This window comes from Seriola dumerili, unplaced genomic scaffold (assembly GCF_002260705.1).
Source record: "Seriola dumerili isolate Sdu_G_001 unplaced genomic scaffold, Sdu_1.0 BDQW01000538.1, whole genome shotgun sequence".
Classification (NCBI taxonomy): domain Eukaryota; kingdom Metazoa; phylum Chordata; class Actinopteri; order Carangiformes; family Carangidae; genus Seriola; species Seriola dumerili.
The window spans coordinates 491,204-503,994 of record NW_019174793.1 but is presented as its reverse complement, the minus strand read 5'-3'; the positions used below and the strand labels follow the sequence as shown (position 1 = coordinate 503,994).

General features: G+C 41.6%; 1 protein-coding gene across 1 annotated transcript in view; it reads right to left on the bottom strand.

The window, feature by feature from the left end:
* LOC111235868 (voltage-dependent T-type calcium channel subunit alpha-1I-like) overlaps positions 1-12,791 on the bottom strand; it is a 177,885-nt gene that overhangs the window by 116,721 nt on the left and 48,373 nt on the right. The window contains exon 4 of the mRNA XM_022764438.1: positions 6,416-6,513. Within this exon, the coding sequence (XP_022620159.1) occupies positions 6,416-6,513 (98 nt within the window). The remainder of the gene's footprint in view (positions 1-6,415; positions 6,514-12,791) is intronic.

The window sequence follows — 12,791 nt, the reverse complement described above, 5'->3', positions numbered from 1 at the left end:
CGGGCGTCCGTCCACCACCATGACCTGTCAACACTTGTTTGAAATGAAGCCATCACTGCTTCTGGCACTGGGCGAGAACTGTGCGCCAAAGAGATCCTCCGATATCCTCTTACAAACAGGAAGTAGCACAATTGGAAGAGCTGCAAGAGCTAGTTAGCACCAGTAGCAACCACCATGGCTAAACTGGGAACAGATCAGTAAACCTAACACCATGTTTGGAGTCAAGAGGCAGCCATTTTGTTTCCAAAGTCTCAGACATAAGCCTTAGATTTGTCTACATTAACACACACTGAAACTACGCAACTACAGCAACAAATGTCTTGGAGGTACAGACGAGTCCATGATGGCTTCGTGTGTGTGTGTGTGTGTGTGTGTGTGTGTGTGTGTGTGTGTGTGTGTGTGTGTGTGTTCCTATCTCCCTGAGACTCAAGGTCTTGGGGGAAATTGCAGCTTTGGGATTTATGCCTCAACCAACAGCAGGTCGTTACAGTTGAATAAAATTTATTAGTGCGTGCACATGCATGTGTGTGTGAAGGAATGTCGGGATGTGTGTTGCTTGTCAATCCACCTGCATATTACTAACAACGAAAAAAAACAAGTGGAGTGGTTGCATGGCCTCTTCTCTTCCTCTAAGATCTAATCACTTCTGTTTTTCTCATCTTATCTCCCTCTCTCCGGTCCTCCGTCCTCTCTGTCCCTCTCTCATTTTATCTCTATTCATCTGACGACTCCCTCCATCCCTTGCACTTGTCTCCCCGGCTCTATCTATCATCGTAATAGCCTGCTCATCTGAGTCCCCCCACATCTCTCCTCTCATCATCCCTCTCTTCCTCTTGTCCATCCTCGCCCATCCTTCACGGAGCTGGATAATCCCCTCTTCCCTAACTCATTTGTCTCTAGTTGTCTCTTTTTTTTCCCCTCTCTCCCTTCTCACCTGCTTCTTCTCCTCTTTCATCCTTCCTTAACCCAAATGTTGTTGTTCTTATTGAAATGTTGCTCAATAAACCGCATCAATCTAGTGAGAGAGGATCTATTTTTTCTGTTATCACCTCGATTATATAAAGTGTTTGTTGACTTTCTTATTCAGCCTCTTGCTTCTTGCTTGTTTCTAGGGAAAGTGTTTCTCCATCAGCCTCTGTTACACATACAACAAACCAATATAACACATTTGCCTTTTTAATGTCAGGAGAGGAAAAGTCACCTCTGCTTATAGAAATGCCACATTACAGCTGTAAACATGGTTTAGACTTAATGACTCACCATTGTTTGTGCTCCGTCTGAACAGAGAGCTGCACAAAACAACCCATGCGACGGCGAATTAAGTCCACCACGCACAAAAACATTGCTTCAAAACATGAACGTTTCGAAGCCCATACTTTTGTAATGCAAAACCCACAGAGTGGAAGATTCTGTGCAATGATACATATTGTTTGTACATTTAAATAAAACCGCTTGTTTGCCAGTGGATCGTGGGACTGTTACACAAATGACTCATAAAGCATTTTCCTCTCCTGCCACCTCTGTGATTAAGGTCCAGTTAAGTTGAGGCAAACAAACCAAGCAGCAGCCAGCCTGTTCACAGCCGATGCAGATGTCAGTGTTGAGTTTCTGTTCTGATAGAAAGCTTGAAAAACTGAAGAAAACGTGGCCTGATAGCGACGTGACAGTGCTATGGTTAAGGTTTGCTTAGGTTTAGCAGAAAAATAAAGGAATACATTGTGGTTTGAGTTAAAATAACTACTTCACTGAGGTCAGGGGACCTTTGTTGTCACTGTTAAAATAACAACTACTTGGTTATTGCACTAGGTCAGTGGTTCCCAACCTGTGGGCCAGGGCCCTGAAGGTATTGCGCCGACAAATCATTTGCAAAACAGTACAATTTAGGTGAAATGATGCATTTCTACATATAAAAAATGAAATATAAATAATGTTTTTTAAATGTTTTAAAACAAAATGATCTTTAAAAACATTAATTGTTGAGAAACTTTTTCTTTTCTCGTATTAATGAACGTTATTTTTTGTATTAACTGTGATTAGCCAATGATAGGAGCTTTTACGTTGTTGCCGGCCGGACCACATCATGTACTTTTTTCACTGTCTTTGCCTAATTGCTCATTAAAAGCTGCCATCCATGGCAAGAAGTATCAAAGTGGATCGCTGTTAGCAGCAGGAAGAGTTAAAAGGAGAGTCAAGAGACAAGTGAGCTTCTTACATGTTTCCTCAGCTTTCACTTCAGTCCTGAATATTCAGTCATTATCATTAAAGTAAAAAGTGCACTGAGAACGCAGTGTTTGGCCTCGGTGTTGTTCCAGGGTCAGAAGTGGGCCGCCAGCATCTTTTGAGATTTTCAGCCGGGCCAGAGGAGGTTGTGAACCGCCGCAGTAGGTCACAGCGGCCGTGGCTGAACGAAAGTGATGTCGACTGTGGGTAGGAAAACGAGATTTGAACAGCTGTCTCTCATGTCCGAGTCCAATCTTATTTCTCATCCATCCACCCCGACCTTCTCCCTCCGTAATAATGTCACAGTGACTTTCTCATTTGCTCCCAGTGGACAAGAGGTCACAACTCCGACTGCTGCTGGAGGATTTTTTTGGCATTTGCTGAGACGACTGACGGTCTCACTTTTCTTTTCTCAGTTTTCAGTTTAAAGACGAAACCTGGAAAAAATTTTTACTATGTAACTGTTGCTCCCGCTCCTCTCACGTTTTTATTCATACACTACAATGTCTGACTCTCGTGTGTACATAGCACTAACATGTTAGTATTACCTCTGAAGACAGTGGTGCTTCATGCTACAAAGACCAAGGGTGAAGGGCAAAAGTTTTGGACACCAGGGACAAACCCCCCCCCCACCGGTGTGAAAGACAGTCACAAAATGATTTTGTGTAATACGAAATTCCTTTTGGGAGAAACTATTAACGCATTTTATGCGATCTTCAAGCGTGATCAGGGAAGAGAACAGATGAAGATAGGAGCTGAAATCATGAAGGTCTGAAAACCTACGCTCTCAAGACTGAGCCGTTACAGTACGTCAGTGTTTTCCAATCACGATATGGACAGACAATGAGAACACACAGAAATACAGGGGTGTGATCGGGCTGTTCCAGCTGATCAGCTCTGCCTCCCTGACTGTTGATGCACAATTCACCAGAGGACAACATGAGTTTCATCCACGTCTCCCTTTGGAAACAAACTGCTCTCCAGGGACGTGGAAGAGTTACGACTGCCTCTGCTTAGAGGGAGGGAGGGAGGGATAGAGAGGATAAGACGGGAGGAAGTGAAGAAAGTGGGAGAAAGAGTGGGAGGAGTGCAGATTAGAGGTTGGCCCTGACTTGAAAGATGCAAAGCAGAAAAAAAAGAGAGAGGAAGATATGGACAGAAAGAGCTGAACAGAGGGGGAGAAGAGACAGAGACATGCAGATGATCACAACAAAGAAGTGCTCTCGATGTGTGTATGTTCATATATGCTCTGTTTAAATGCCAAACACAGCTATCAACACACATTTCTCTGTGACCAACCGGCTGCAGCTGCTTCCACACACGGAAAAAAATATAAATTACTCAGATAGTTTATGATGCAGATTTATGAGCAGTGGGAGGCTTTAGCAATTATACTTATAAAGGAAGCAAAACAACATTAACCTCAAGTACCAGCATATCCGACTGAGGAGTACTCGTGGCTTCTTAAAATGATTGCCTGCGAGGCGCAATTTAGACACAGAAATCACAAAGGCAACAAGCAGCAAGCTCTGATTATTCTCATCAGAAAAAGGACAGGGACTAAAACAGCGCTCTCGGAGTTGAAGTGACGGGCCGGGGCGCTCAGAACACTTCACTGGCGTCTGATCATTGCTTCAGTGATGGGTCTGGGTCCTGAGGAGACGTTGCCGCGGGTAGAACAGCTTCGCCACGGACGACACGACTTTTCAGGAATTTAAACAGCACCTGTGCCCTCGGTGTCCGCGGGAATTTGTTCCCTCACAAGAGATGAAATGCGACCTCCGGGTTAGGACTTTCGTTTTTAATTTCACTCCATCCATTTTAATTTGTGTGCAGATGTCTATCACTGTTTGAAATTATTCATAAGACAGAGTCAGTTTGCTCACAGGCATCAACTGCACCTGTAAACCACCAGGCCTGCTCATGAAAACAACAGGTACACTATCAAAATTACATAATTACAGCCACGACAATGAGGCTTCTGGGCTGCGTTTGGCAGTCGGGCTTCGTGTTGCATGTACGGTGCTGCAGTTACAGTGACGCTGGATTCATGTGGCAGATTTACTCCAGAATGAACAAGTAGCGTCAGCGCTGCAGCATTAGTGAAGTGCACCTTTAATGTCAGCAGACATCTGTGAGCGAGGTGGAGCCACATTCAGATCTGGTCTGACAATAACACAAGATAGGAGCTGGGTTTTTGGATACAATCCATGCAGATTTTCAAACTGAAAATGGATATTGAATGACATTGCTAATGAGTAAAAACTGAAGAAACAGGCAATAACATTACTAGAAATTATTCTCCAATGACAACCAAAACTTGACGTATCACTTTTACAGTAGTAAATTAATAATTTCAAGATTTCCTTAATTATATTTTGACAGGTGCAGTTGTGTCTTTCCTATTGTACAGATAATGAAAATATAATGAGAATACATCAACTTTGAATTGGAGCCGACACATCATCTAAAGTCTAAACCACATCAACTTAATCAATATTCTATTGACAATTTCCCTCACAGGATCAGTATCTATCTATCTACCTCAAACATTGAAATGGATGGAAATGGTGTGCATCAGTGTTCAAGGTGAAATTTAAAGCTACTTTGGGGAGATTAAATGTCTTCACAGTCACCAAATATCCTGGTGAAGTAAAAATCTTATGAGTCAGTCATGGATGGACTGCTGTCTCTTTCTCGCTCGCTCTCCCCATGTTATCTCAAGCAGACATGATGTGAAAGTTTTGCTTCTGACAGGCCTAAAAATAATCTGTGTATTCTGGGGTTTGCTGATGATTGACAGAACACCAAATAAATCTGATGTCCTTGTTTACATACAACTACTGTATTTGACATTACAAAATTTTATCTCTCTTGGATAAAGAAGAACGATATTTACATTTCTGCAAAATGTTCACGATTGTGGCAGTTCTCTTGTACAGACGCAGATGCAGAAAACAACATATATCAAGACTGGTAGCACAAGCTTGAACCTTAACTTGCTATTAGTCATTTCAAATGCTTGCCTGAAAGTAAAAGCTCAACCAAAAGTGAACACAAAAGTAGACAAAGGTAAAGTATCCACCTGAATTACCTATTGTTGCTATCTGCATAATCGACTCCCGGGCAACTAAACAAGCTGCCTGTTCATGTGTGGTGAGTCACAGGAGATTTAGAGAACATGAGGTTAGTGGAAGGTCGTGATGAGAGTTGAATACTAAAAATATACCCTGTATAATAAACTAATTTCCCATTTGAAACCTGAGACATGAACATGACACATGACATTGGCCTTTTGCACACACTCTTGCACACAAAGTTCTCCTTGATGCAAAAATCAAACCAGCAACCACTGTATGTAGAAACACTTTAATATTTTATATTGGTGTTTTGTATTTTATTTAAGTATGAGTTTATATCTTCTGCTGCTACATTATGAACCTTCCAGACCTCTCAGAGCGTCTTGGGCAGGTTTGCTTACCGTCTCCAGAGGTAAAATCTAAATGTGGAGATGTAGCATTTGGTTTTGTTATGCACCACACATCTGGAACAAACACCCAGAAAATGTGAAGTCTGATCTGTCTTATTCCATTTCAGCCTATATTATCTTCTTCTTTATTTTGAATTGCCTGGTTCTAGAAAGGCGCTTTACAAATGAATCTGCCTTTTTATTTCACTTCTGAGATAGTGTATTTCTGATAAAAGTATGTTATAATTTTAGTATGGTATATACTGTATATATCAGATTTTATATAAAATGAAGTTGCACACTGCAGTGGTTAAAAATCATCATGGCTCTAATCAGCTCTAAGCCAAATCCCACTCACTCCAGTGAGTAATAAGTGGAGCTTGTTGCCATCTAATCTGAACATGCTCACAGTTGAAGTATTTGTGCCTCAATGACTCCTGTTCAGCACCTCGGACAGCGACCAAGCTGCTGCACTGGCTGAGCTGAGCTGGCAGGCAGCTGTCCGTGGTGCTGAATGAGAGCCACAGACAGTATTACATGGATAACCACCAAAACTGACCAAAACTCATTTGATTATGTCTTGATATTGGCATCAACTCAGTCCTGAACACACAGCAAAGGCCTATCATGACTTGGCAACCAAAGTGGGCTTAGTACTATATTATAATACATTTGAATAATTTTTGGTAACAGAAGAAAAAAACAGTCTGAAGTGCTGTGACTTACTTGGCACCCTGTTTATAGCTTTGAGAGGCCGAAGTACTCTCACTGTTCTGATGGCGGTAAAGTTGACGTTCTGTAGGTCCAGCGAGTATTCAACCATCCTGGAAAATAAAGACACACAAAACATACAGAGAAACCTGTTAAAAACACAAATACTTCCACAAATCTACAGTCTATAAGGTACGGTGGCCCTGAGAAATCAACACACCGCAACTTAAAAAAACACATGAAAACTCAAAAAAACATCTTCAACAATTTAACAACACATGCACTGCAAACACACACAGCACAACCAAAGACAGAAAGGCACAACAAATTCTCACAAAACAACAAAAGTCTTTCCATGGAACACATAAAGTGACAAACCCAGCTGGGACGCACTCAGTTAACAGGAGATAGCTGTAATACTTGAATCATGAGACATCGTTTTTATAATAAAGCAAACTGACTAACTTCAAAAGTCACGAAGCATTGAACAAGTGCGTCCCAGCTGAGTACAACCGAGTCACTTTTTTGTTTCCCCTAGAAACATTTCCGTTGTCGTTTGTGCTACTTGCCGTGCGTTTGTCTATTTGGTGTCCTGTGTGTATTTGCAGTGTTTTTCAGTCTTTGGTTGTGTCGTGTGTATTTGCAGTGCATGTGTTGTCAAATTAATGAAGATGTTTTCTGAATTTGCTTGTGTTTTCTTAAGTTTCAGTGCGTTGACCCCTCAGGGCCACCATAATAAGGGGTATCAAAGACAATGAAAACCAAGACCAATGCAAGAAAAACAAAAACACTGTAACCAATGTGATCATTGCAGAAGTGCTATTTCATCTGAACCTCCGAGTTGTGTTGATTCAGTGTATTCTTTCCCCCGTGTTTGTTCCTGTTAAAAAGCCGAAGCAGAAGCACAAAGACCCTCACACAGTTGGTGCCCTGCTGTGCTGAGGCTAATATGAATTAATGAGCTGGAATTTGTGCACCTAATAATGCGACACAGTCAAAGAAACAGGGGTCAGTGGAAGACTTTGCAAAAAGAAAGTGTGAGTAAACACACCGTTGGGCGACATGACCATCGTTTACAATCGTAAACCATTAGTTTAGACATGAATATTTATGTGTGTAGCTGCATGGCTTTACATGGAAAAGTTGAGAGTGCTGCCCTGGCGTTCCATCACTTTGACACAGATGGAGGAAGATGTCAAAGTGAATAAGTACAGTAGGCTTCCTGCATCCTTGAAAACCGGATATACCTTTCAGTATATGGAGTGAAAGCATCAAAGGGGATCCAGTCCGTTTGCGGGCGTGCACAAGAAAGAGAGGCGTGAGATTAAACCTGCAACCGTCTGAGATGAAAGCAGAGCTTTGTGACGGAGCAGCCATTGGAGGTGGAGGGGGTAAACAAGCTTGAAGTAAAACTAGGTATGGAAGAAAGGAGACAGAGGAGGGAAGCAGAGAGCGAGTATTTTGCTATTTCTGACAATTCTTTTTACAGGAAAAACATATTTTGCTTGAAGAACAGCAAAAAGAGAGACAGTGGGGAAAAAGTGCAACGGAAGAGGATGGTCAGAAAGAGAAATAGAGAGGAAGAAACAAACAGAGGGATGACAGGAGAAGGCGTGAGATGAGGATGGAAAGATCAGACACTGAAGCGAGTAAAGCACAGAGGGATGATTAAGTGCAATATAACGATGGCAATAAAATGAGATTGAGAGAGGGAGAGAGCCTGAGGGTTTTATCAAGTGTTGGAGATAATTACAGTGTTAGGAAGAGAGCGACTGAGAGAGGCTACCAATATGCATATACCTGGATGAGCAGGGGGAAAGCTGCTCTCAGGCTGAGGAGAGGGGTAGAGAAAGAAAAGTACAAGAATTTCAGGTGTTTCACACACATGTTGTACTCCAAGATATTCTGCCACTCCATTATAACAAGCTCATTTCAACGAGAGGTTGGAGAGGCGACCAGGTAATGTTTTTCAAGTGTTTAAAGAGTCTCGGCCAATTATTTGTTCATGAGCTTTCAACCTATGCATCTGAAGAGTCTTTAAAAAAAGATTTGACAGCTAAATTACAGTGAAATAGACAGAAACATAGAAATCTCCCCCCGATTTCCTGGTGTTCCAGAGGGAGTTTCACAGTTTGAAATGGAATCCGGCAAAGTTTTAAAGTTGGAAAACATGAACAGGTTACATAAGGATGTAACTCAGGAGGCAGGAGTCGAGAGAAAAAAAAAAAAAAAACATGACCATGTCAAACTCCTGCCAGTATTGAAGAAAATCCAGACACCGGCAACTTCAATTAAATGTCAAGTTTTAGAGGCAAAGGTGGCTGCAGGAGTTGTACCGCATTCTCAAGTCGGGGAAACTTGACCAGGCCAAAAGTTGAAGTTGAAGCTGCACTGTGCCTCTGCGGTAGGTCAAAGGTGAAACTCCTGAACGGAACAGTTTCCTTTATTCTTTGCAGTCCAGCAACCAGACTGTTAGTCCAGGGAGCAAACATGCTTCAAAACATCCGGAAGGTGCGGGTCAGACTCTGTGAGCTGTGAAATATGAATCTCTCCTGTTGCCGGGGCGTTATTGTAACCTTGGCAGTGACAGGCAGCCGACAGAGCCCTGATTCTGCTACAGCTCCCCCACATATCAGACAAAATCACGCTAGTAAAACACGCTGACCATGAAAAGTAAGGTTGGGAGTTCGCGGTGTACCAAGATACGGTCGTATCTGTGGGTGACCGGAGAGGCCGGCTCCTCAGCGCTTGACCATGATCTAATTTGACAGGCAGGTTTTTCTAGGGAGGAACGCATCGCCCCGAATGATGAACATAAAAAAAGTTACTTGCATTTGGGAAATTATGTCAGATCACAGGGTGACCGGGGACAAGGGTGAAACAGCAAAAAAAAAACATGAGTACCTCTAAAAAAAGATTAAGATATTAAAATTAAGTAAAGCATTTTTGAAAGAAATCAACAAAGACTGTGGTGCATGAATAGAGAGTCGCTCTGCAGGATATGAGGCCCCCTCTTTCATAGGGATACTTTGATCTAGGGCCCATACTGGGATTGTTTTAAAATTATTACTATTACTACACTAGTCTTTTTGTTTATATATAATTATCTTTATCTGTAAATAATAAGTGTGTGTGTGTGTGTGTGTGTGTGTGTGTGTGTGAATATCTTCCTATGGTTCGGCTGATAGCCAGAGGAAATGGACAAAATGAAGTGGACTGAAAGTTAGCGCAATTGTATGGTGTCACTTCTGCAGCTGCTGTGATCAGTGGGCTGCAACGCACTTACAGAGCAGGTGTGTGTGTGTGTGTGTGTGTGTGTGTGTGTGTGTGTGTGTGTGTGTGTGTGTGTGTGTTTGGTGGGGCACATAATGGGGATGTGTCATTTTGAGCAATTTTTTGCAGCAATTTTAGATAAGATGGGTCTTTTTGGTCAAACAAGTACACAAGATTACACATACACAACACGCAGGCAAACAATTATGCCTGTGCACAAAATAATATACACACACACAGTCTATTATATACACAGGCACAATAACACACACACACACACACACACACACACATAAAAAGCATTACCCCTGATAGACCCTAGTTTTCCACATGCTGAGCAGATGCACAGACGGATAACCTTAGTCTCACACCGAAATACAATCACACACACACAAACAAACACACACTAAACAGAGTGCGTGTCCACTGCTCGCACAAAGCTGTGTCAGATCAAAGACAGAGGCCACACACACGCACAGAAAGCACACTAAGGCACATGCACACTCCTGAAGAGTGTAGTTATATAAGCTGTGAACCCCTCACACACTCCTACAGTATACAGACACACACAACGTCACTCTCAGACACACACACAAGTCAGACTATATTTAGTGTGTTTCTGTGTTTGACTTCGGACTGCTCTCCCACCAAACAGCTTCATGAATATTTCAGAGGAGGAACTAGATTACTTTTGCTAAGTGGCGTTGGAGGAGCGGGTGTGGATTTTTTAACCGTTTATTTTTCACATCATCTTTTTTCTTTCTGGGTTTTTATCTCTGGTGTCTCTTCGGGGAGCTGCTCCGTCTCTGGCGTTTACTTTACCCCCACCCTTAAAGTTCTTTCAGCAGTTAGCGTTAGCCTATGAAATATTCTCTCAAGAGCCATCAGAGTGGAACAGTGGGTGAGTCTGCCCTGTTGGTTGGAGGGAGATGCTTTAAATGTTGAAGATAAAGACTTTGAAATGCTACAGAGGATCAGTTTAGGATCCATTTCAAGATCCTCCTACTCATCTATAAGGCCTTGAATAAACTTGCCTTATACCTCTGCTAGGCCCCTCAGGTCCTCTGAGGAAAGCTTAGAAGTCCTACCTCACTCAAGACTGAAACCACAAAGCCTGGGTCCCAGACTGTCTCCCCCTGAGAGTCAGGTCAGCAGACTCCCTGGGTGTTTTAAGTCAAAGCCGAAGACTTGTCATTTTTGGCTGGACCTCAACAGCAGGGCCAGCACTATAATCTGGAATGTCCCTGACTGACTGAGTGATCACATTTCCACCACCAGTCAGCCGAATGCCTCATCACTGAGTTGGAGTTTCCAGCACAAACAGGTTCTATTAGGGGGTGTTTACAGCTTGCAGTGTTGCCAATTTAGCGCACTGTCGCTCGATTTTTAAACAGACTGGGTATAAACCTGGTATATGGCTGGACTGTGTGTGGATGGCACCCGGGGGCTTAGGGCTACACCTCTTATTACAGAAGCCCTCTGGCTTCCCGGCTGCTCGCGAACTGCAGGGAAGCGGAGGAGTGCTTCCAATACACTGAGCCTCACCTCCATTATGGCAGATAAACTACTTTCATTACATGTATCATTATTACACTTTATAGACACTTTACTTTATTATAATTTTTCAAAAGCCATGTTATGTAGTTATTACAGCCATTATTTTCCTTGAAATGCTAAAAGAACATAGTTATCATTATATGGAGAAGGTATTGTGTATAATCACGCAACACAACATCCAAAATGTATAACTTAGATTTAAATAAAACTCCAAAACTAATGAACACAATTTCACATAAATCTTATAATCAGATTTTTACTGTAGACATGTCTTCAGTTAAGATTGGTGTATGGCCATAATCAATATTCAATTTTTCTTAGATTTCTTCCTTTAAAATCTCACTTTCAAAACAAAGAAAACCAGATGTTTTCCCTTATTTAAAAGTGAATTCACAGGTTGTGTTTTCACTAATTTAGAATCCTGAAGGACTAATTAAAATAGGAAAATTAGATGATGGTTATGTGTCCGATTACAGCCTCTCTTCACGGCACTAATTTCGAGCAAATGAATGTGGAGTTCCCAGCAGTTTAATTATTTTTGGCATGGCACAGTGATCTTTAAAAGCCAAAGTCACATCAGTCTTTAATAAGCACGATGATAAGACTAATAAGATTAATAAGTAATTATCTCTAAGCTGCAACCTTTCCCAAAACAAATTCATTAGTTAAATTTGAATGATCTTAACCCATAATTTTCATGGTGTATGTCATGTGTTCGAACATCACGGTTTGTCTTTCTGTTACTGTCTTTATTAGTTGTGTGTATTTCATTTGTTTATACTCTGTGTAATATGGCTTTCCTATTTTTCCATTTACCTATGAAATCAACCATCTCTTATTACTTAATGGTTCTTTTAAACCTGTCAGTCAAAGCACTGTTGTCAACATGAGCTGCTTTCAAATGCAGTCTATAAATAATAATGAGTTACAGTGTGTTAACTTCTGATTATGTCAATCTTACTGTTATGTACAAATGTGTACGACTGATTTGAATTGTTAAAAGTTGGAGCTAAATCACAAACCTGTGAACTTTATGAGAAAATGTAAATAGACTACAAAAAAACTTCAAGTGTTCAGCCTCATTAGCAGGATGTACGCAATGTTTTTTTTTTGTTGCAGTACAACCTGCTCCTAACCATCCATCCCCAGCCCCCAACCATTGCCACTTTTCAAACAGCATGAATTCACCAAAATATGAGCGTGGTGCTCATTTAGCACCTTCATGCACAACACTGGAAGTGCGTTGGGACAGTGACGCTTTGAGCCAAATGCAAACTCCAGCATGCTAACATGCTTGTAGATGTAGATGTTTAGCAGGTACAATGTTCACCGTGTTCACCATTTTAGTTCAGGTGTGTTAGCATGCCAATATTTACAAATTATCAGCAAAAACAAGGCACAGTTGAGTCTAGGCTTTACATACATTTAGCTTATTAAAGAAAGCATTGGATGAATTAATAAAAAAATGTGACCTGGTGATGGAACTAGATGAAAAATCATGCGATCACCAAAGGTCCTACAGTTCATCTCCTGGGGAACATGAATGTCTGCACCAAATTAT